Genomic DNA, 22,139 nt, shown 5'->3' with positions numbered 1-22,139 from the left:
ATCACTGGTAACATTGAATTTGATTAATTTTCAGGATAAAAGCTTTCTTTATTTGCTTGACACCAATTACTGAGTGAATTTTTAGTGACTCTAGCTAAGGTCTAAGTAAGCTTTGAGCAAATCATCCATAGAACCTTCTTGAAATTAAAACTGCTTTGGTAAAATATACCTGAAATTACTATCAGACACTTGTAGTAACTAAGAAAGACAAAACAGTAAAAACAAAACATCAAAAACGCACCACTAGTGCCATTGGCACCAAAACACCCTTTGGCATATAATGCCTAACATAATGGCAGGGACTTGCAAAGAGTAAGCACTTAATATTTATTTTAACTTACTGAAAAAAATTAAAAAAAAAATAAAAAGGGAACAGAAAGCCATTTGTAACTAATTTTATTTGTCGGTCTTTGGAATCTCTTGTTATCAAGCATCCTTATATTTAGTAATAAAGTTTTGTCAGTTCCTATACAGAAATGAAGGTTTAAATCCAAGAGAATTTCCTTGTAATTGTGAATTAGCAATCAAATAAGTTCGTTTAAGGAAATAAAATGCTAATTTAAGAAAAAGGTAGATTTACAGGGATGACAATGGAAAAAAAATACGTATCAGGAGGTTTTGAGTGCCTGAAATGCTCAGCTGTTTTGCTAAATGGATGAATGAATTATTACATTTATTGCATTTTTCTCAACCTTTGAGCACCAGTATATCTTTTGAATGAATACAGAAAAGGTATATCATTATTCAAATTAGTCTGAAGTAGACTGTGTGAGATCTCTGATTCAAAATAGTCTGAGAATCCAAAGACATATTTTTATGATTTAGAAAAATTTTAAAAATGTACATTTGAGAGCCTTAGAACAAAAATGATTTAGCTTTGAAAGATTAGATATTTAAAATGGATGAGAATACAAATTGCTTTTTAAGTAAAATACTGGGGATTCATTTTCAGATGAATATCTCTACCAGATTCTGCACTGGTCCACATAAAATAACCAAATAGTCTGTTTTGAAAACTTATATCATTCTAGTCAAACCACTCCCTGTACTAGACTTCCAGGAGTTGGGTGGGAACTGGGGGAAGAACATGTCTTCTACTAACTGCCATATTAAAGTGTAGCATAGTGGGTAAGTCAGCTTTGAACTGTTGCTAATTAACTGTGTGACCTTGGGAAAATTACTTAATCTTTTTGAGCATCAGTTTCTTATTTATTTTATTTTATTTTTTGACACAGAGTTGCTCTGTTGCCCAGGCTGGAATGCAGTGCTGTGACCTCCCTCACTGCAACCTCTGCCTCCCGGGTTCAAGCAATTCTTGTGCCTCAGCCTCCCAAGTGTGCCACCACGCCCGGCTAATTTTTGTATTTTTAGTAGAGATGGGGTTTTGCCATTTGGCCAGGCTGGCCTTGAACTCCTAGCCTCAAGTAATCCACCCGCCTTGGCCTCACAAGTTGTTGGGATTACAGGTCTGAGCCAACACACCTGGCCTCAGTTTCTTAATTCTTAAATGTGGATTACAGTTGTGCCTACTTCATGAGATTTCTGTGAGGACTAAAATAATTTCTTTAGTAAATGCCATGTAAGTGCTTACTGTTATCAGTATAAGTGCAGGATATCCCATTTTAATAATAATTTAATTAGACAGGTAGTTATTGGTATCTAGCAGAAGGAAAATTTAGTTTCCATTTCTCACTGCGGCACAGAAGTCAGAATAATTTTCATTGATAGACCACTAGGTTTGATAAGTGATTATCTTGATAGCCTCAATCATATTATGTTACTATATGACACTATATTAACAACCCTCATTAAATGTATTTTTAATTATGACCTATATTAAATAAATATGCATATGTGTGTGCCTGTGTATTTAGGTAGACATATATTATTGAAACCCTGTCATGTACCCTTCCAAGATTACATGGAGTAGTAATTAGAGGTACATACACACTGAAGACTATGGAGCCAGACTGCTTGGATGTGAATCTGAAATCTGTACTTTCTCAGCTATGTAATTGAGGGCAACTTCATACTCCGTTGCCCTATATGGGGATAACTGGAATACCTACCTCATGGGTTTTATAAGAATTAAATAACTTAATATCTGTTAAGTACTTGGAACAGTGTAACATTTCCTGGCATGTAGCAAACACCATCATCCATTTGTTATTAAATAAATTACATCTCCATTCACAAGTGGAAACCCTCTTCTAAACTTTTGTTTGTAATTCCTTGTTTTTCTTTATATATTTGACTTGTCAATGCTTTTCAGCCACAAATCACCAGGAACACACCCGTAGTTGAGCAAGTTGGGTTTGTTACTCAGTGGAGCTGGGGAGAATGCAACCATGGGCATCTCAGTAAGGATATCAGAAATGACATTATAAATAATGTGTTAGATTATTTTTAAGGAGTTTCAATAAATGGGCTTTGCATGGGTTGCATGCTATAAGGGAGCAAGAATAATTCTATGACTGGGTATCTAAATAAACCTTATCTGGAAGGCGAAAAAACTGGAAGGAGACTAAAGCTATAATTGGTAAAGAAGCAGAACTCATTTATATTAGCTGGTAGAAGGAAAGATTTGATATTTCAGGGCTCTCACAGTGACCTTGTTTTTGCTTAGACAAATTTTATAGTCTTATTTTTTGTCTCACTCCATCATAGTCACAGAATATGAGATGTGCTGCCCTATGAAGTTGTTCATGTTAAACAGGAGAATACCATGTCATAGGTGTGAGTGCCAGGCCAGCCCCTAAAAGCATCAGGCCTAGCTGAAAGTGTCAGGCCAGGTCCCTGATATTCATGACTGCTTTCCTCTTTCTCAGACTTATGCATTTATCCCAAAACCTTATGATACTGCATTTTTAAAAAAATAAAATGAAGCTTTATATGAATGGTATCATTAAAAAATATATTCTTCGGCTTGGTTTTTCACTTTCTGATGACATGTATGTGGATTTTATATTGGTGATTATGCTCTAGCTTATTTCCACCTCTGTATAGTTTTGACATAACGTTATTCAATACCTCTTCTCTTTTAATTGGACATGAGTTGTTTCTAGATACTTGCTATTATAAACAATACTATTATACAATAACAATTCTTATAAATATCTCTCAGATAAATGTCTGATAGTTTTCCATGGGATATACCTAGAAGTATGCACATCTTTTCAATCATACTAGAACATTCCAAATTATTTTACATTTTGATCAAAACAACTTAAATTCCCACCAGCAGTGTCTGTTTTAGCTGCTTTATGTCTTCTCCAGCACTTAGTATTATCAAACTTTAAAATGTTTTGACAAACTAGTGGATGTGCCATTTTAGTTTTTAGTTTCCTATTCAGTTGATAATGTGACCGTTAGTGGTTAATTTTAGCCTTTTGCAATCAATTCTTCCATCTTCTTTTATTCTCTTTCTTCTACTTTCTTCACTTCTCCTTTCTTGCCTTTCTTAAAATTTATTGCAACAGTTTTGTTATTACACTACTTCCCATGTTTCACAAGTCATACATCCTTATCCTATACATATATGGATTTATATATATATATGGATTTATGTATATGGATTTATATATATGTATATGTATGGATTACCTTAAAATTTTAAGGTGGAGTTGCAAATGAATATAGTTTGTAATTAATGTATTTACCTTCCTAAGAATATTTTACTCTTATAACCCTCCACCAACTTACATAGTCTTGTATTTTAGGTCTTCTATCTTGCAATTATTTATAACTGTGTGTATTAGTTTTCTACTGCTTCCATAACAAATTTCCACTAACTTCACACCTTATCATACAGTTCTGTAAGTCAGAGGTCTGGCATGCATCTCTCCAAGCTAAAATCAAGGAGCTGACAGGGTTCCATTTCTTTCTGGAGGCTCTAGGGGAGGAGCTGTGTGCTTGCTCATTCAGAGTGTTGGCAGAATTCAGTTCCTTCGAGTTCAAAGACTGAGATCTTCATCTCCTTCCTGATTGTGAGCTGGAGACTGTTCCCAGCTTCTAGGAATCACCCACATTCCTTGGCTCCTGGCCTCTTTCCCCAAAGCCAGCAATGGCATATCAAGTACCTTTTACGCTTGGATATCTCTCCACTCCTTTTTCTTACATCTCATCTTTCTAACGCACTCGAGAAGCTTCTCTCCTTTTAAGTAATAATGTAACTAGATTGGGTCCACCTGGATATTCTAGGTTACTTTCCCCATCTCAAGTTTTAAACCTTTAATCACATCTGTGGAGTCCCTTTTGCTAAGTAAGATAACACATTCCCAGGTTCCAAGGATTAAGGCATAGAACTTTTGAGTGACCATTCTGCCTTTCACACTTTTCCAATTATTATTTTACAATCAATGCTTAATTTTACTCCTATTTGATATTTTCTCTGACCACTATTCTCTCTGAAATTTTAGACCCTAGTTTTGTGATCACTTTCTTTTTTATGAGAAATAAGTTCTTTAGAAATTTCTTTAATTATGGTCTAGTATAGTAATACTTTCATTTTCTGTCTGAAAATGGTTTCCTTTGCCCCTAATAATTAAAGATCCCTGGATATGCAATTCTAGGTTTCCCAGTAGCCCATTAAAACAGAAAGTTCTGTGACTTGGGATTAGTAGTTCACCAGGAGAGAGGCCAGATTTAGGACTGTGGTACTATAGTAGATCGGATTTATGTTGTAGATTTTCGGGATCCTCTGAGGATTTTTCTTATTATCCCAGTTGTATAATAAAAGGCTTTATTTTTAAAATAAGACACAGACTTTTACTTTCAAAAAGATAAAGGAGATGTACTTTTTCCTATAGTTGCCACTAAATTAAAAAATATTCCCTGGAAGTTGTATAGAAAACAAACCATAAAAAGACTTTGAAAGTTGGAGAGAAGAAGGCAGATAAGCTAGATATGTCAAGGCCCAAATGACAAGGTGATTAGTTCCCTTGGTTTTCTTTTTGCCTCCCACATCTCAAGGTTGGAGCTAAAGAAGCCAACAACACAGAAACATCAGTGGACACAGATTTGTAAAAACCCTAACAAATTCCTGCTCTTTCTAGCCAAAGGACAAATAAAAGACCAACTTAGCAAGACACAAAATTTTAGACAATAACCACTCTACCCAGCCAAAAACACACAAAAATAACATGGCCATACCCTCACCCATATCAGCAAAGTCGTGATGGGAACCTCAGTTTTCACCCTTGTGATACTGTAATGAGTCGCTCAACACTCCCACTAGGTGGTGTCAGAGAAGGCCAAGTAGGGAACTGACACTTCCATCACTGCTAGTTGCTATCTGGTAAAGCACTCCCCACCCCCACAATGTTAGTGAAGACAATTGGGCAACCAGTACACACAGCCACATAGAAGTAACTAGAAGTTCCTCTTTGTTATCAATGGAGGTTAAATAAGAAACCTGGACTTCTGCCTTCACCTTGCAGTAACAATGTGGCACACACACACACCCTTTTCCCATTCTGGAGCAGGGTCATAAAAAGCCAGTTTGAAAGAAAAAAAGGATTTTAAAAGATCTAGAGTCTTGTGACATGAGGCAAAAATGTCTGGGTTTCAATCAAAGTCACTCCTTATGCCAAGAACCAGGGAGTTACCAGATTCAATGAAAAAAATAAATAAATAGCAGCCAAGACTGAGATGATGAAGATGTTAGAATTATCCAACAAGATATAAGGAAGCCATGATGAAAATCTTTCAACAGTTATGAGCATGTTTGAAACAAATAGAAATCTTCAGCAAGTTAATTGAAGATGTAAAAAAGAACCAAGTAGAAATTGCAGATCTGAAAAATGCAATAACAGGTATAAAAACTCTGTATATGGGTCTAACAGCATAATGGAGGGGAGAGAGGAAAGAATCAAAGAACTAAAATACAGAATAATCAAAATTACCTAATCCGAACAACACAGAAAAAAATATGAGGGAAGAAAACTAAAAGTATTTCAGAGACCTGTGGGACTGTAACAAAAGATCTAACATTCATGTCACTGGAATTCCAGAAGAAGAGGAGAAAGAGGGCAGAGCTTTAAAGAAAAAAAATGTATTCAGAGAAATAATGGCTGAACACTTCTCATATGTTGTAAGAAGCATAAACCTACAGATTCAAGAAGCTGGATGAATTCCAAATAAGTTAAACCTGAAGAAATACATGCCAAGACGTATTATAATAAAAATCTGAAAACGAAAGATAAAAATATTTGAAAGCACCCAGAGAAAATTGATACCCTTACTACAAGAAAAAGAAATTTGAATGACAGTGAACCAGAAACCATATAGGTCAGAGTAAAGTACTATCATATTTTTCAAGTGCTAAAGGAAAAGAACTGTCAACTTGCAATTCAATACTCAGAGAAAATATCTTTCAAGAATGAAGGAAAAATAATGACATTCTTAATGAAGGAAAACTAAGAGAAGTTGTTACCAGTAGACTTACCCTAAAAGAATAGCTAAAGAAAGTTCACTAAATAAAAAGGAAAGATTAAAGGAAGAAACCTTGGAATATCAGGAAAGGAGAAAGAGTGGGTAAACAAAGTATAGCTAAATACAATAGGCTTTTCTTCACTTGAGTTTTCTAAATTATGTTTGACAGTTGAAACAAAAATTATAACACTGCTACCTGATATAATTCTAAAAATACGTAGAAGATATATTTAAAACAATTTATTACAAATGAGGGAGGGTAAGATTTCTATACTTTAGTTGAACTAGCAAAATGAAAATATCAGTAGGCTGTGATAAGATATATATATAGTATATCTTGTATATATGTATATCTTGTATATATATGTACATATATACACATATACACATACACACCCATATATATGACATATATATGTAATGTAATATCTAGAGCAAACACTAAAAGAGCTATAGAAGGACATGCACTCAAAAACACTGTAGATAAATCAAAATGGTATTCTAAAATGTGTTAACTCACAGGAAGACAGGGAAAATGAAACAGAAATGAATAAATAAAAATAAATGGAAGACTTAGTCCATGACATATAAATAACTACATTAAATGTAAATAGTCTAAGTATACTAATTAAAACACAGATTGGTAGAGCAGATTTAAGAAGCAGGACCCAACTATTCACATTCTACAAGAAACTCACTTCAAATATAATGTTATATGCAGGTTTAAAGTAAAATAATGAGAAACAGTGTGTCATGAAAATGTTATTCAATGGAAGCAGGAGTGGCTATGATAACATCGAATAAATTAGGCATCAAAGCAAAGAAAATTACCAGAGACAGAGAAAGATATTATGTAATTATATAATGATGAAAGAGTCAATCCACCAAGAAGGCGAAGGAATTCTATGTGTTTGTGCCAAACAACAGACTGCAAAATATATGAACAAAAACTGATAGAACTGAAAGGAGAAATAGACAAAACTGTAATTGACAAATAGATAATTGTAGTTGGAAATGACAATACCTTACTCCCAACACTTCATAGAATAATTAGGACAAAAATCAGCAAAAATACGGAAGAACTCAGTACCATCAACCAACAAAATCTAAAAGGGATTATTATAATTACTCCATCCAACAACAGCAGAATTCACCTTCTTTCAAGTGAAACATATACCAAAATAGACCATGTCATCATCCATAAAACATAGTTCAACAAATGTAAAATAATTTATAGCGTGTGTTCTCTGAGCACAATGGAATCAAATTAGAATTCAATCAAAAAAGATAAGAGTAAAATCTCCAAACACTTGGAAAACAACACACTTCTAAACAATCAATGTGTGAAAGAGGAATTCTCAAGGAAAATCAAAATACTGGATGAAAAGAAAATATATCAAAATCTGTGAGGCATAGCTAAAGCAGTGCTGAGATAGACATTTGTAACACCAAATGCTTACATTGGAAAAGAGGATAAGACACAAATAAATAATCTAAGCTCCCATCTAGAGAACCAAGAAAAATGGGAGTGAAATGAGTTGAAAGCAAGAAGGAAAGAAGTAAATAATAAACATAAGAACAGAAATCAATGAAATTGAAAATAAAAAATAGAGAAAAACCAATAAAACAAACAGCTGGTTCATTCAATAGATCATTAAACCTCTAGCAAGGGTGATAAAAGAAAAAAGAAAAAAACACAAATCACCAACACCAGGAATGAAATAGGGAAATGTCACTACACACTTTACAGACATCAAAAGGATAGCCATGGAATACCTCAGACAACCTGATACACATAAATTTGACACCTTAGACTCAATGGGAAGAACAAAAAAATCAAAATAAAATGCAACCTACCGCAACGCATCAAATATGAAATAGAGCATTTCTACACAGAAAAAAAGAGGCAACAAAGGCACTGACAGTTCACCAAAAAGAAAAATACAGACCAAAATGCCTCATACATAGACAAAAATCCCTAACAGATATTAGCAAGTAGAATTCAGCAATATATAAAAATAATTAAAATATAAGACCAAATGCAGTTTATTCAAGGATGCAAGCCTACTTCAATATTAACAAGTTAGTCAATGTAATTCACCAATTTAACAGACTAAAAACATAATCAATACAGCAAAAGCTATTTAACAAAATTTAGCATCCATTCATAATAAACTCTCAGAAAAAAATAGGAATAGAGAAGAACATCCTCATCTTAATAACACCTAGGAAAACCTATAGCTAACATTATACTTAATGGTAAAAGACTGAATGCTTGTTCCCTAACACTGGAACAAATGGTCTACTGGCAATCCTTGGTGTTCCTTGGCTTGTAGCTGCATCATTCCAAACTCTGTCTTCGTTAAGCATGGTGCTTCTCTGTATGCCTTCATATGGCCTTCTCATAAGTACACCACCCATTGGATTTAGGGCTCACCTTAATCTGGTAAGACCTCATCAACTAATTACGTTTGCAAAGGCCTTATTTCTGAATAAGGATATATGCTGAGATTCTGGTAGACATTAAGTTTGCAGGAACGCTATACAACCAAAGTACATTGATTGTAATAATGTCAATATTCTGGCTGTAATATTGTACTATGTTTATACAATCTTGCCTGTGGGAGAAACTGGATAAAGTATATATAGAAGCTGTCAAATTACAATTTCATATCAATCTACAATTACCTCAAAACATTTAATTTAAAAATCATAGATATGATTTATAAGATATATAAACTATCTTTAGAGGTTATATAGTATGTGTATCTTCAGAATACTTCATTGGCCATCTTGATAGAAAAAGAAGTGTTAAGATTATTTTTATTTTTTTCCATTTGTAGAGCTTAAACATTCAAAACACAAGAATATTTCAGAACCATAAACATTCAAAACAAGAATATTTCAGAACCACAGAAATGTATCAGCCTCATTTTTTAAATTTGTTTTGGAAACTTCAGAAAGTTTAGACATTCTTTTGTGACCTTGTGAAGCATGGAATATACATTCATTTGAATCCTCTTTAAATTAAGAACAACAAAATTTCTCCATTATTTTGAGAAATCAAAAAGAAGTCTTCTTAAAGTTTAATATGTATTTCTCTGGAGTTTGTATTGGCTGAAGAACCATTTCTTAAATAGTAAATTATACAAGAGTAAGAACTGGGCCATTCTAGAAAATAGAAATCTCAGTATAAACTGAAATCCAGTAATTTTTCCTAGGTCTGTCCTTTACTTCATTCACTGAATTACACTGATTTCAAATAACTCTTGGGCAATTGCAGAAATGTAATAGTCTTACAGTTTTTGAGGAACTCAGGTAGGATCTGTGATTTACAATTAATATGTACTCTATTTCAAGAAAACCTATAATGAAAATCACCAAAGGAATAGAATTATACATAGCAGGTATTCTTCCCCATGTTTCCTTGATTAATGAAAAAAAGCTTATGTATACATAGGGACAACTGTTAAGTAGAAATCATTCTTTGACAATTATGTCAGTGTTGATTTGGTGCGCTTAGCAGCTGAGCAAACCTCAAGAAGGCTTTGTTTCAGCAATACTGAAGCAGCTATGTTGTCTGGGGTATATACCCTGGGATTTGTCTCGTGCCAGGAAAATTTAGGACACAGACACAAATGCAGAGTTTTGGAGTGGAGATTCAATAGGCAGAAGAGAAGAGAAAGAGAAACATCTCCCTCTCTAGAGAGAGAGAAGGGTGTCTGAGCAGAAAAGACCCAAGGGAGGGGGATGTGCTGGATTTTATAGTCAGGTTTGAGGAGGCAGTGTCTGATTTACATAGGACTCACAGATTGGTTTGATTAGGTATGATGTTTACATAGCTTATGGGAAGGCTGGCTGCTCAGCCCTAATCTTATTATGCAAATGAACTCTCCTGTTGATCGGTACCATCTTGTCTGTTCCTTACTGTACACGTTTGTGGCTCATAAAGACAAGGGAAGGTGGGGTTGCCATTTTAAACATGATTGGCACAACTACCAGCTTCTATGGCTGCAGCTCAATTTTACAGGCTGTTCTTTGTTAAAAAGGAAAATGATGTGGGGCTGCTTTTCATTAAAATGGAAACCTTACCAAGGATTTCTGTACCCTCACTATCTGCCTAAGTAATTTTTTCTTAACTCCTGTATCAATACTTCCTTGAGCCTTTATTTATCACATTTCTCTTTTTGTAGCTCAAAATTTTGTGGCTGATTATTCTATTTAATTTATTGAAAATACACCAAAAGCTCAAATAAAACTTATTTTTTAAAAAACGGCCACGAAGTAAAAGCACAATGTTTTAACCTGTTTCCTTTTTTTACTTGTTTAAATTAGGGGTTGGGAGTGTGTGTGTATTTTTTTTCTAACTTTTAAGTTCAGGGATATATGTACAGGTTTGTTACATGGGTAAATGGGGAGTCATGGGGGTTAGTGTATAGATTTCATCACCCAGGTAATGAGCATCGTACTCAATAGGTCATTTTTCAATCCTCAATCCTCACCCTCTTCCCACCTTACACCCTCAGGTAGGCCCTGATGTCTGTTTTTCCCTACTTTGTGTTCATGTTTATCAGCTTCCACTTGTAAGTGAGAACATGCAGTATTTGGTTTTCTGTTCCTGCAGTAATTTGAATAAGGATAATGGCCTCCAGGTCCATCCATGTTGCTGCAAAGGACATGATTTCTTTCTTTTTTTGTACCACATTTTCTTTATCCAGTTCACTGTTGATGGGCATCTAGGTCGATTCCATGTTTTTGCTATTTTGAATAGTTCTGTGATGAACATATGCATGCATATGTCTTTATGGTAAACTGATGTATTTTCCTTTGGGTATATACCCAGTAGTAGGATGGCTGGGTCAAATGGTAGTTGTTTTAAGTTCTTTGAGAAATCTCCAGAATGCTTTCCACAGTGGCTGAACTAATTTACATTCCCACTGGCAGTGTATAAGTGTTCCCTTTTCTTAGAAACCTTGCCATCTTCTGTTATTTTTTGACTTTTTAATAGTAGCCATTCTGACTGGTGTGAGATGGTTATCTCATGGTTTTGATTTGATTGTCTCTGATGAATAGTGATGTTGAGCAATTTTTCATATGTTTGTTGGCCATGTGTATGTCTTCTTTTGAAAAATGTCTATTCATGTATTATAGTTTGCCCATTCTTTAATGGGGTTGTTTATTTTTTGTTAATTTGTTTAAGTTCCTTATAGATTCAGGATATTAGACCTTTGTCAGATGCATACTTTGCAATATTTTCTCTCACTTTGTAAGTTATCTGTTTACTCAGTGGATAGTTTCTTTTGCTGTGCAGAAGTAGCTCTTTAGTTTAATTAGGTCTCATTTGTCAATTTTTCTTTTTGTGGCAAATGATTTTGGGGTCTTCATCATGAAATCTTTGCTGGGGCCTATGTCCAGAATGGTATTTCCTAGGTTTTCTTCTAGAGTTTTATAGTATTAGATTTTACATTTAAGTCTTTACTCCATCTTGAGTTGATTTTCATATATGGTGAAAGGAAGGGGTAGAGTTTCAATTTTCAGCATATGACTAGCCAGTTATTCTAGGATAACTTATTGAATCAGGAGTCCTTTCCGTACTGGTTTTTGTTGACCTTGTTGAAGATCAGATGGCTATAAGTGTGTGACTTTGTTTCTGGAATCACTAATCTGTTCCATTGATTTATGTGTCTGTTTTTGAATCAGTACCGTGCTGTTTTGGTTACTACAGCCTTGTAGTACAGTTTGAAGTGGGGAGTGTGGTGCCTCTGGCTTTGTTCTTTTTGCTTAGGATTGCTTTGGCTATTCAGGCTACTTTTCAGTTCCATATTAATTTTAGAAGAGTTATTCTAATTCTGTGAAAAATGTCATTGGTGGTTTGATAGGAATAGCACTGGATCTGTAAATTGCTTTGGGCAGAATGGCCACTTCAATAATATTGCTTCTTCCTATCTGAATTAGTTCATTTTCACATTGATATAAAGAACTACTTGGGACTGGGTAATTTTTAAAGAAATGAGGTTTAATAGACTCACAGTTCCACATCACTGGGAAGACCTCGAGAAACTTACAATCATGGCAGAAGGCAAAGGAGAAGCAAGCACCTTCTTCACAAGATGGCAGGAAAGAGAGAGCAAAGGGAAAAGTGTCACTTCGAAACCACCAGATATTGTGAGAACTCACTATCATGAGAATAGCATGGGGGAAGTGCCCCCAAGATCCAATCGCCTCCTGCCAGGTCCCTCCCTTGACATGTGGGATTACAATTTGAGATGAGATTTGGGAGGGGACACGGAAACAAACCATGTCACTATTCAAGAGCATAGAATGTTTTTCCATTTATTTGTGTCACTTCTGGTTTCTTTGAGCAGTGTTTTGTAACTCTCATTCTAGAGATCTTTCACTCCCTGGTTAGCTGTGTTCCTAGGTATTTTATTCTCTTGGTGGCTATTGTGAATGGAATTGCATTCCTGATTTGGCTTTCATCTTGGATGTTATTGGTGTATGGATATTCTGCTGAATTTCATACATTGATTTTGTATCCTGATAGTTTGCTGAAGTGTCTTATCAGGTCTGGGAGCCTTTGGGCAGAGATTACGGGGTTTTCTAGGTATAAAAGCATATCATCTGTGAAGAGAGATAGTTTTACCTTATCTCTTCCTATTTGGATGCCTTTTATTTCTTTCTCTTGCCTGATTTCACTGGCTAGAACTTCCAGTACTATTTTGAATAGGAGTGGTGAGAGTGGGCATTCATTTGTTTGTTTTAAGTTCTGGGGTACATGTGTAGGATGTGCAGGTTCATTACATAGGCAAATGTGTGCCATGGTGATTTGCTGCACCTGTCAACCCATCACCTAGTTATCAAGCCCAGCATATATTAGATATTTTTCCTGATGCTCCCCGCCAACCACACTCCCCCAACAGGCCCTAGTGTATGTTGTTCCCCTCCCTGTGTCCTCATTGTTCAGCTTCTACTTATAAGTGAAAACATGAAGTAATTGGTTTTCTTTTCCTGTGTTAGTTTGCTGAGAATAATGGCTTCCAGCTCCATCCATGTCCCTTCAAAGACATGATCTCATTCCTTTTAATGGCTACATAGTATTCCATAATGTATACGTATGAGATTTTCTTTATCCAGTCTATCATTGATGGGCATTTGGGTTGATTCCATGTCTTTGCTATTGTGAATAGTGCTGCAATGAACATGAGCATGCATATATCTTTATAATAGGATGATTTATATTCATCTGGGTATATACTCAGTAAAGGGATTGTTGGGTCAAATGGTATTTCTAGTTCTAAATCTTTGAGGAATCACCACACTGTCTTCCACAATGGCTGAACTAATTTACTTTTCACAAACAGTGAAATGTAATTTGTGTAATTTACATTACACAAACAGTGTAAAAGCATTCCTATTTCTCCACAACCTTGCCAGCATGTATTGTTTCTTGACTTTTTAGTAATAGCCATTCTGACTGACATGAGATGATATCTCATTGTGGTTTTAATTTGCATTTCTCTAATGATCAGTGATGTTAAACTTTTGTTATGTTTGTTGGCTGCGTGAATGTCTTCTTTTGAGAAGTGTCTTTTCATGCCCTTTCCCACTTTTTAATGGGGTTTTTTTTCTTTTAAATTTAAGTTCCTTGTAGATTCTGGATATTAGACCTTTGTCAGATGGATAGATTTCAAAACTTTTCTCCTATTGTGTAGGTTGTCTGTTCACTCAAGTGGGTATTCTTGTCTTGTTCCAGTTCTCAAGGTGAATACTTACAGCTTTTGTCCATTTGGTATAATATTGGTTGTGTGTTTGTCATAGATGGCTTTTTTTTTAGGTATTTTCCTCTGATACATAGTTTGTTGATGGTTTTTAACATGAAGTGATGCTGAGTCAAAAGACTTTTCTGCCTCTATTGAGATAATCATGTGATTTTTGTTTTTAGTTGTTTATATGATGAATCATATTTATTTGTGTATATTGAACCAACCTTTTGTCCCAGGAATAAAGCCAACTTGATTGTGGTGGTTCAGCTTTCTGATGTGTTACTGGATTTGGTTAGCTTGTAATTTTTGAGGATTTTTGCATCTATGTTCATCAGGGATATTGCCCTAAAGTTTTCTTTTTTGTTGTTGTGTCTCTGCCAGGTTTTGGTATCGGAATGATGCTAGCCTCATGGAATGAGTTAAGGAGGGTTTCTTTCTTAATTTTTTGGAATAGTTTTAGTAGGATCAGTACTAGCTCTTCTTTATATATATATGGTAGAATTCAACTGTGAGTCTGTCTACTCCAAGCCCTTTTGTGGTTGGTAAGGGTTTTTTATTACTGTTTCAACTTTAGAACTTGTTATGTGTCTGTTCAGGGTTTCAGTTTTTTCCTGGCTCAATTTTTGGAGGTTGTATATTTTTAGGAATTTATCCATTTCTTATAAGTTTTCTAGGTTGTGTGCATAGAGGTATCATAATAGTCTCTGAGGGTATTTTGTATTTCTGTGGGGTCACTGGTTATGTCACCTTTGTCATTTCTTACTGTGTTTAATAGGATCTTCTCTCTTTTTTCTTTATTAGTCTAGCTAGCAATCTATCAATCTTATTTATTCTGTCAAGCCAGCTTTTAGTTTGGTCGTTGTTTTGCTTGTGGGTTTTTATTACACTATTTTGTAAAGCACAGCTTTGTTTTTGGTTATTTCTTGTCTACTGCTGGCTTTGGTGTCACTTTCCTCTTGTTTTTCTAGTTCCTCTAAGTGTGATTTCATGTTGTTAATTTGAGAATTTTCTAATTTTTTGATGTGAGCATTTTGTATTGTAAACTTTCTTCACCCTGCTTTAGCTGTGTCCCAGAAAGTCTGGTATGTTGTATGTTTGTTTTCATTAATTTCAAAGAATTTCTTTATTTGTGCCTAAATCTCATTGATTACCCAAAAGTCATTCAGAAGAAGGTTGCTTTAATTTCCATGTAATTGTATGCTTTTGAGAGATGATCTTAGTATTAACTTCTGTATTTATTGTGCTGTGGTCTGAGAGGGTGGTTGATATGATTTGGTTTTTTATTTTTATTTTTTTGAATTTGTTAAGAATTGCTTTATGTTCAAGCATATGGTCAATTTTAGAGTATGTGCTGTGCACAGATGAGAAGAATGTATATTCTGTTGTTGTTAGATGGAATGTTCTGTGGAGGTCTGTTAGTTTCATTTGATCAAGCGTGAAGTTTAGGTCCCAGATATCTGTTAGTTTTCTCCATCCTTTTACTTTGAGCCTATGAGTGTCATTGCATGTGATATGGTCTCTTAAGATAGCATACAGTTGGGTTTTGTTTCTTTATCCAACTTATCACTCTGTGCCTTTTAAGTGGAGTGTTTAGCCTATTTATATTCAAGGTTAATATTGATATGTGAAGATTTTATTCTGTCATTATATTAGCTAGTTGTTGTCTAGATTTGTTTTTGTAGTTGCTTTATAGTGTCAATAATCTATGTACTTAAGTGTGTTTTTGTGGTGGTCAGTAACAGTCTTTCATTTCCATGTTTAGCACTCCCTTAAGGACCTCTTGTAAGGCAGGTCTGGTAGTAATGAATTTCCTTACTCCCTTTCAGAGATGCCAGTGAGTCATAGGTTTAGTCTCTTCACATTATCCCATATTTCACATAATTCCTTATTTCATTTTTTAAATTTGTTTACATTATTTTTGTCTGTCTGATTTGATTTGAAGAACCACTCTTCAAGCTCTGAAATTTCTTCATTAGCTTGGTCTATTCTGCTGTTAATACTTTCAATTGTGTTATGAAATTCTTATAGTGAGTTTTTCAGATCTATTAGATCAGTTTGTTTTTTTCTTAAAAAAGCTATTTCATCTTTTTACTGGATTCCTTAGATTTCTTGGATCGGGTTTCAACTTTCTCCTGAATCTCAGTGATCTTCATTGCCATCCAGACTCTGAATTCCATCTCTGTCATTTTAGCCATTTCAGCCTGGTTTAAAACCAGTGCTGGGGAACTAGTGCAGTCATTTGAATGTAATAAGACACTGTGGCTTTTTAAGTTCTCAGAGTTCTTGTGCTGGTTTTTCTCTCATCTGTATGGGCTGATGTTCCTTAAATCTTTGAAACTGCTGTCTGTTGAATGGGGCTTATTGCTTTTATATTCTTTGATGTCCTTGAGGGTTTGACAGTGGTATAAATTGGGTTCAGTCAACTGGCTTCATTTCCGGGTGATTTCAGGTGGCCCAGGCTCAGCTCAGTACACTGGGGACCTGGGACCAGGCCCATGGCTTTGTTCTCTGGCCCCTCAAGGTTAAGCACCTGCTGTACTGCAAGGGCTGAGGTGTTCCTAGTCAGCTAGCAGCAACACTCTGATGGAGGGTGCTGGCAAAAGCACTACATTGGTGTGGTGACAATGGGGTCCACACTTTGGCATGCATGCCATCAACTACAGGGCAGCAGTGTGGCAGGGTCCACGTGTGTGTGTGTGTGTGTGTGTGTGTGTGTGCCCGTGCACGCGCACCAGCAACAACAGAGCAGCAACAGGGTGGTGGGCCCTGGCACAATGGTTGGGGAAGGCTGCAGGCAGGAGCATGCTGGGGAGGGTCCATCTGCAGAAGCTCTCTAATGGTGGTACCTACCAATGAAGGAGCTACAGTAGCAGCTGCTGGAAAGCACCCCCATTGGGCATCTGAGATTGTACTGCAAGTGGACAAGGCCAGGCAGTTACCCTGGGACAGGCTGGAAGATAGGGGGTGCTGAGATCAGACTGGGCCTGTGCCATGGAGAAGAAAGCTATGCTCTGTTCATGTCCTACAGTCAACAAAGGCCAAAGCCATCTTGAAGAGTGTGGTGAGCCTTGGGAGAAGGACATCTCTGGCCATGCTCTGCTGCAGCTATTTCTATGCCAAACGCTCTGGATTCTGCACATATTAGAGACCTGCCTCTGATAACTCTCCAATAAGCTCTCTCTGCAAACTCAAATGTCTGTTGAGGAGTGGGTTCCCCTGCAGCTAGGATTCTGGGGTCCATGGCAAGAGTGGGCCATTCCATGCCTGTTTAATTCACCCCTTTCCCAGGAGCCCCTCAGGGCCAGGAATGGATCTTGATGCTCAGTAGCCCAGTGCAGAGTTCCCAGCTTCCTCTTCTTTTAGCCCAGGTTCTATGTTCTCCCTCTGTCCACCTTCAATGCTATCCTTCTGAAGATCTGCTTGGAGGGTGCAGGTCTTCTTAATGGTCTGGTCACTTGGTGGGAGAAGCTCTTCCTGTCAGCCATCTTGCTTAACCTGTTTTCTTAATAAAACAATGTTTGCTTCCTAAAGTTTTCAACCTTATATATAAAATAAATTCAGACTCTAATAAGATTCCTCACAATTTCATACCCAGTAAATTTTATTTTATATAAATTATTATTTCAAAAACAATATAGTAGCACCAAGATTTAAAATGACTTTTCATCAATTGAAGGAAAAAATGGAGATTTTAAGGTCTTCTACCCAAAACCTCTCACTTTAAATTAGATACTCTGAAAGTTTCCATAAGTAAAAATCATTACTTATGTTAATTTGCAGCTAATTTGCTACATAGTATAGACTCTTCTGCCTATACATGTCTTTAAAAGAATCCATTTTTATATGAAATGTGTATCATTGGTGTCAAGTTTTTTATATTCAGAGAGTGAAGCTTTTAATTTCTATATTTTATGTCATTAGTGTGCCAAACACTTCTGCTCCTGGAAAGCAATGAAATTAATCATTTTTGGCTTTGGCTGCTGTTGTGATGCACATAAACAGCAATCCTGATGAACTCGAGTGAGAATGCTCACTGTGCTCATACTAAGCCAATTAGTGCCCAGTTATTTATTTTCACTGTAGTGGCGAGTGTGGGAGTGGTGGGGGTGGGGAGGCGGGGGAGATGTGGCGAGAGAGATAAGCACTACTAGTAGAGAAAAGCAGACATAAAATTGGCAGAATATTTTTCAGAACAAAAACTGTGGTAGTAAGAGGAATCAATGTCATAGGCTTTAGATAGCATTTATGACTGTGTGCTCGTGTGTGTGAAAACTTATAGGATGTAAAAGTGCTTACAATTTGTCTTCAAGTTTAAATTACAAACAGACATAGTACTTTCGTTTAAAAGTTAGGAAAATGTAGTTTAAAATTTTTTAATTTCTCTGTGAGCTTCTACATGCAATCCTATGCAATTGGAATTTGATAGTCCTTTCACATAGGATAATGAGAAATAGCTAAGCATCCATTATTTAAGTCATTTTTTCTGCAAGTGTGGGCTCACCCAATTATGAGAGTGACAAAGGAACTGGAACTAGCTATTATTCAGGAAATGTGTGACCAAGAAAATGACATTTTTTTTTTTTCTGACTGTGTCTCGCTCTGTTGCCAGGCTGGAGTGCAGTGGCATGATTTCAGCTCCCTGCAACCTCTGCCTCCCAGGTTCAAGTGATTCTCTTGCCTCAGCCTCCCAAGTAGCTGGGACTACAGGTGTGCACCACCATGCCCAGCTAGTTTTTGTATTTTTAGTAGAGACGGTGTTTCACCATGCTGGCCTGGATGGTCTCTAGCTCTTGACCTCGTGATCTGCCCACCTCGGCCTCCCAAAATGCTGGGATTACAGGCATGAACCACCGTGCCTGGCCATGTATTAGATTTTTTTTTTAAACAAAAGCAAATATGGCATCAGGAGATAGACAGACAGATATTATATAGATAGATAGACAGATATTATACAGCTAAACTTGATTCTCTTCCTCTGTCCATATAGTTTTACATATCTTCATCACTTAGTCATTTTTAGTTAGTTCTATGTCCAGAACTATGGATATATATTGACCTTAACTGTCAAGTATATACAAAAGAGCCAAACTGCAGGCATAAAAAAAACAAAAAAGCAAGGACAAGCAACATTTATCCACAGTTTATTGTTCAAATTATGAACAAATGTAGATAATTATAAATTAGCATCCTTAGTGATTACTAGATTTGTGTCACATATGCAGATAATGTATTATTATTTAGACATTTTGGAAATAATTCAGTGAGCACTGTAGCTGGGGGGTACAGAGAGTAGCCCCCATTTGAGATCCTTCTTCATCTCACCTGGTACCTCTCAATCCCAGTGAACCAAAAGAGATGGGAGAGTTCTCCACCAGGAACTACTCAGTGGACATTTTTTTCATATATGTTAAAGCTATAGTCCCCCTCCTATTTTGTTCAGTCTTCTGAAATTTTCTTTTACTTTCTTAGAATATTGCTATAGAATTTTAGATCTAACCTTAAGGAATATTTTGCAGACTAGGAAAGTTATATTCAGCATTATTAATTGCATGACCAATTAATGGTAAAACTGGTAATCAAACAATTTGCAAGACATCTCCAGTTTCCTTTGACTACACTTTATTGCCTCTTTTATTTCCATTCGTTCTCTTTTTATTCCCAGGATGTGGCTGAGAAGCATTGGAATAATGTCTTGGTAGCACTTCTTTAAGGATTTTCCTTTTCCATACACACAGAAAAATCATATTGTTGGCCATATATGTTCCTTTTGTTCATTTTTAAATATGTGTCTGTATTTTTCTCTAGCCTCAAAGCCAATGGACTTAAAATTATGCACTGGACCTATCCCTAATACTACACAGCTGTGCCACATTCCTTGTCCAACTGAATGTGAAGTTTCACCTTGGTCAGCTTGGGGACCTTGTACTTATGAAAACTGTAATGATCAGCAAGGGAAAAAAGGTAGGTAACGTGACCATGACATGACTTTTATACCCACCAATTGTATCAAATCATGAATTATTTTTAAAATGCTCTTCTGTGTTCCTTGTTTGTGGTATTTTCCAGAATGGCTAAAGACTATTAATTTCAAAAGATGAATTAACCTTCTCCAGTGATAGTACCAGAAGATTAAAACAGAAGAACATAGGCATAAATGCTTGTTAATTTAGACAACATGATGGAGAGGATCTGAGACAGTTTAGTGCAATGGTTAAGATGAGCTGTGGGGTCAGGCCTGGATTGGAAAATCTACTGTGTCCCTTACTGTTTAGATAAGTTAACTAACATATCTAAACCTTTGTCCCCTTATCTGTAAAAGGGATGTAACAATATCTGCCATCCAGATTGTCTCTAAGGAGTCAATCAGATAAACGTAAAGCACTTAGTTCAGTGCCTGACCCATACCTAGTGCCCAATAATAAGGCTGCTTATTACTTTGAAGAAAAAAATGTAAAAACTGTATTACTTTCATATGCAAATGATAGAGGAATAGAATAAATGCAATGGTTTTCTTATGGTAGACGTGGTGAGCTAATTTTCACATGATCTCATGATTGAAAACATTTTTCAATTTTGTTTCAAAGACCAGTCTTCTAGTGATTCTAGTATGTTTACATAGCAATAAACAGACTTACTAATTTTGTTACACACTCTCAGGAAGGGCAGCATTTAGGTGCTATTAAAGCACAAAGCAGGACTTTGAATATTTCACACTGGAGCCCACATGGCTTATGTTCCTAATTCAAATTTCCAGAGGGTCTAAAATCAACTGAACCTCAAAGAGATTGTTTCTCTGGAACCATCCAACTTCTTAGAGGTTCATTTTCCAAATTTAATCACGTGACATTGCTGAAGATTTAAGAATAATAGCACTTTTGTCTGGTCATCAGTATTTCTAAATAGCTTGAAATTTCACTCCTTTGAATATTCTATAGCTACAGACTTTCCAAGTCGACCAAAATTTATCTCTCTCTCTGTTCCCACCCTACTCCTCTACGCCCTACAAGGGAGATGGGTACTATATGACATTTCTAGCCTTACCTTTGCAGTAGTAAGCTAAAACCAAAGGTTCTCATTTTTTTTCATTCCTTTCGTTAATCCACTCACTCATTTAATGGATGGTTCATGACCTCACATTAGCTACAGTTTGGGGATACACCAGTGATTCAAAACAGAAATGACTTCTACCTCCACTCTTATCCAACTTTTACGCTGAGGTTTTATTCAACTTTCTGAAATACTAAACCTTTGATAGTAACAATAGATTTTTCCTTCCCCCATAATTCAGGCTTCAAACTGAGGAAGCGGCGCATTACCAATGAGCCCACTGGAGGCTCTGGGGTAACCGGAAACTGCCCTCACTTACTGGAAGCCATTCCCTGTGAAGAGCCTGCCTGTTATGACTGGAAAGCAGTGAGACTGGGAGACTGCGAGCCAGATAACGGAAAGGAGTGTGGTCCAGGCACGCAAGTTCAAGAGGTTGTGTGCATCAACAGTGATGGTAAGACATATCTATTATGTTTTTATGGATGTCCAACCCTGCATATATGTTTTTACTTTCTGTGAAAATCCTGTGTCTTCTCGCATTATAACTGGTTCTATTTACAAACGTAGAAATAGCTGCTTCTCTCTCCCTCCCTCTCTTTCCCTGTCTCTTTCTGTTTTGTTCTAATGAAATGGTGGCAGTGGGAAGGATCCATGAATAGTAACAAAATAATGTTAAATGTGAAAACAGAACAGATCATATAACATAAGAATTGAATTATCATTAGGGCAATAATTAAATTGCCAAATTTAACAATAACAAGGAAACGTAACTTTTTTAAGTGACTTTTTTAAAAAAGTCTATAGCTCCAATGTTATAAAAATGAAATGTAAACAAAAAAGGGTTGTAAGCGTTGTTTGATTTGACTCTAAAAGTATTTTCCTTTAACCTCCCTGATA

The 22,139-nt window shown here is 36.0% G+C and overlaps 1 protein-coding gene across 1 annotated transcript in view; it reads left to right on the top strand.

The window, feature by feature from the left end:
• THSD7A (thrombospondin type 1 domain containing 7A) overlaps positions 1-22,139 on the top strand; it is a 475,175-nt gene that overhangs the window by 272,457 nt on the left and 180,579 nt on the right. Inside the window, exons 5-6 of the mRNA XM_527669.7 lie at positions 20,001-20,156; positions 21,484-21,696. Of these exons, the coding sequence (XP_527669.5) occupies positions 20,001-20,156; positions 21,484-21,696 (369 nt within the window). The remainder of the gene's footprint in view (positions 1-20,000; positions 20,157-21,483; positions 21,697-22,139) is intronic.

Source organism: Pan troglodytes, chromosome 6 (assembly GCF_028858775.2).
Source record: "Pan troglodytes isolate AG18354 chromosome 6, NHGRI_mPanTro3-v2.0_pri, whole genome shotgun sequence".
Lineage (NCBI taxonomy): Eukaryota > Metazoa > Chordata > Mammalia > Primates > Hominidae > Pan > Pan troglodytes.
This window is presented reverse-complemented; position numbering and strand designations above follow the sequence as displayed.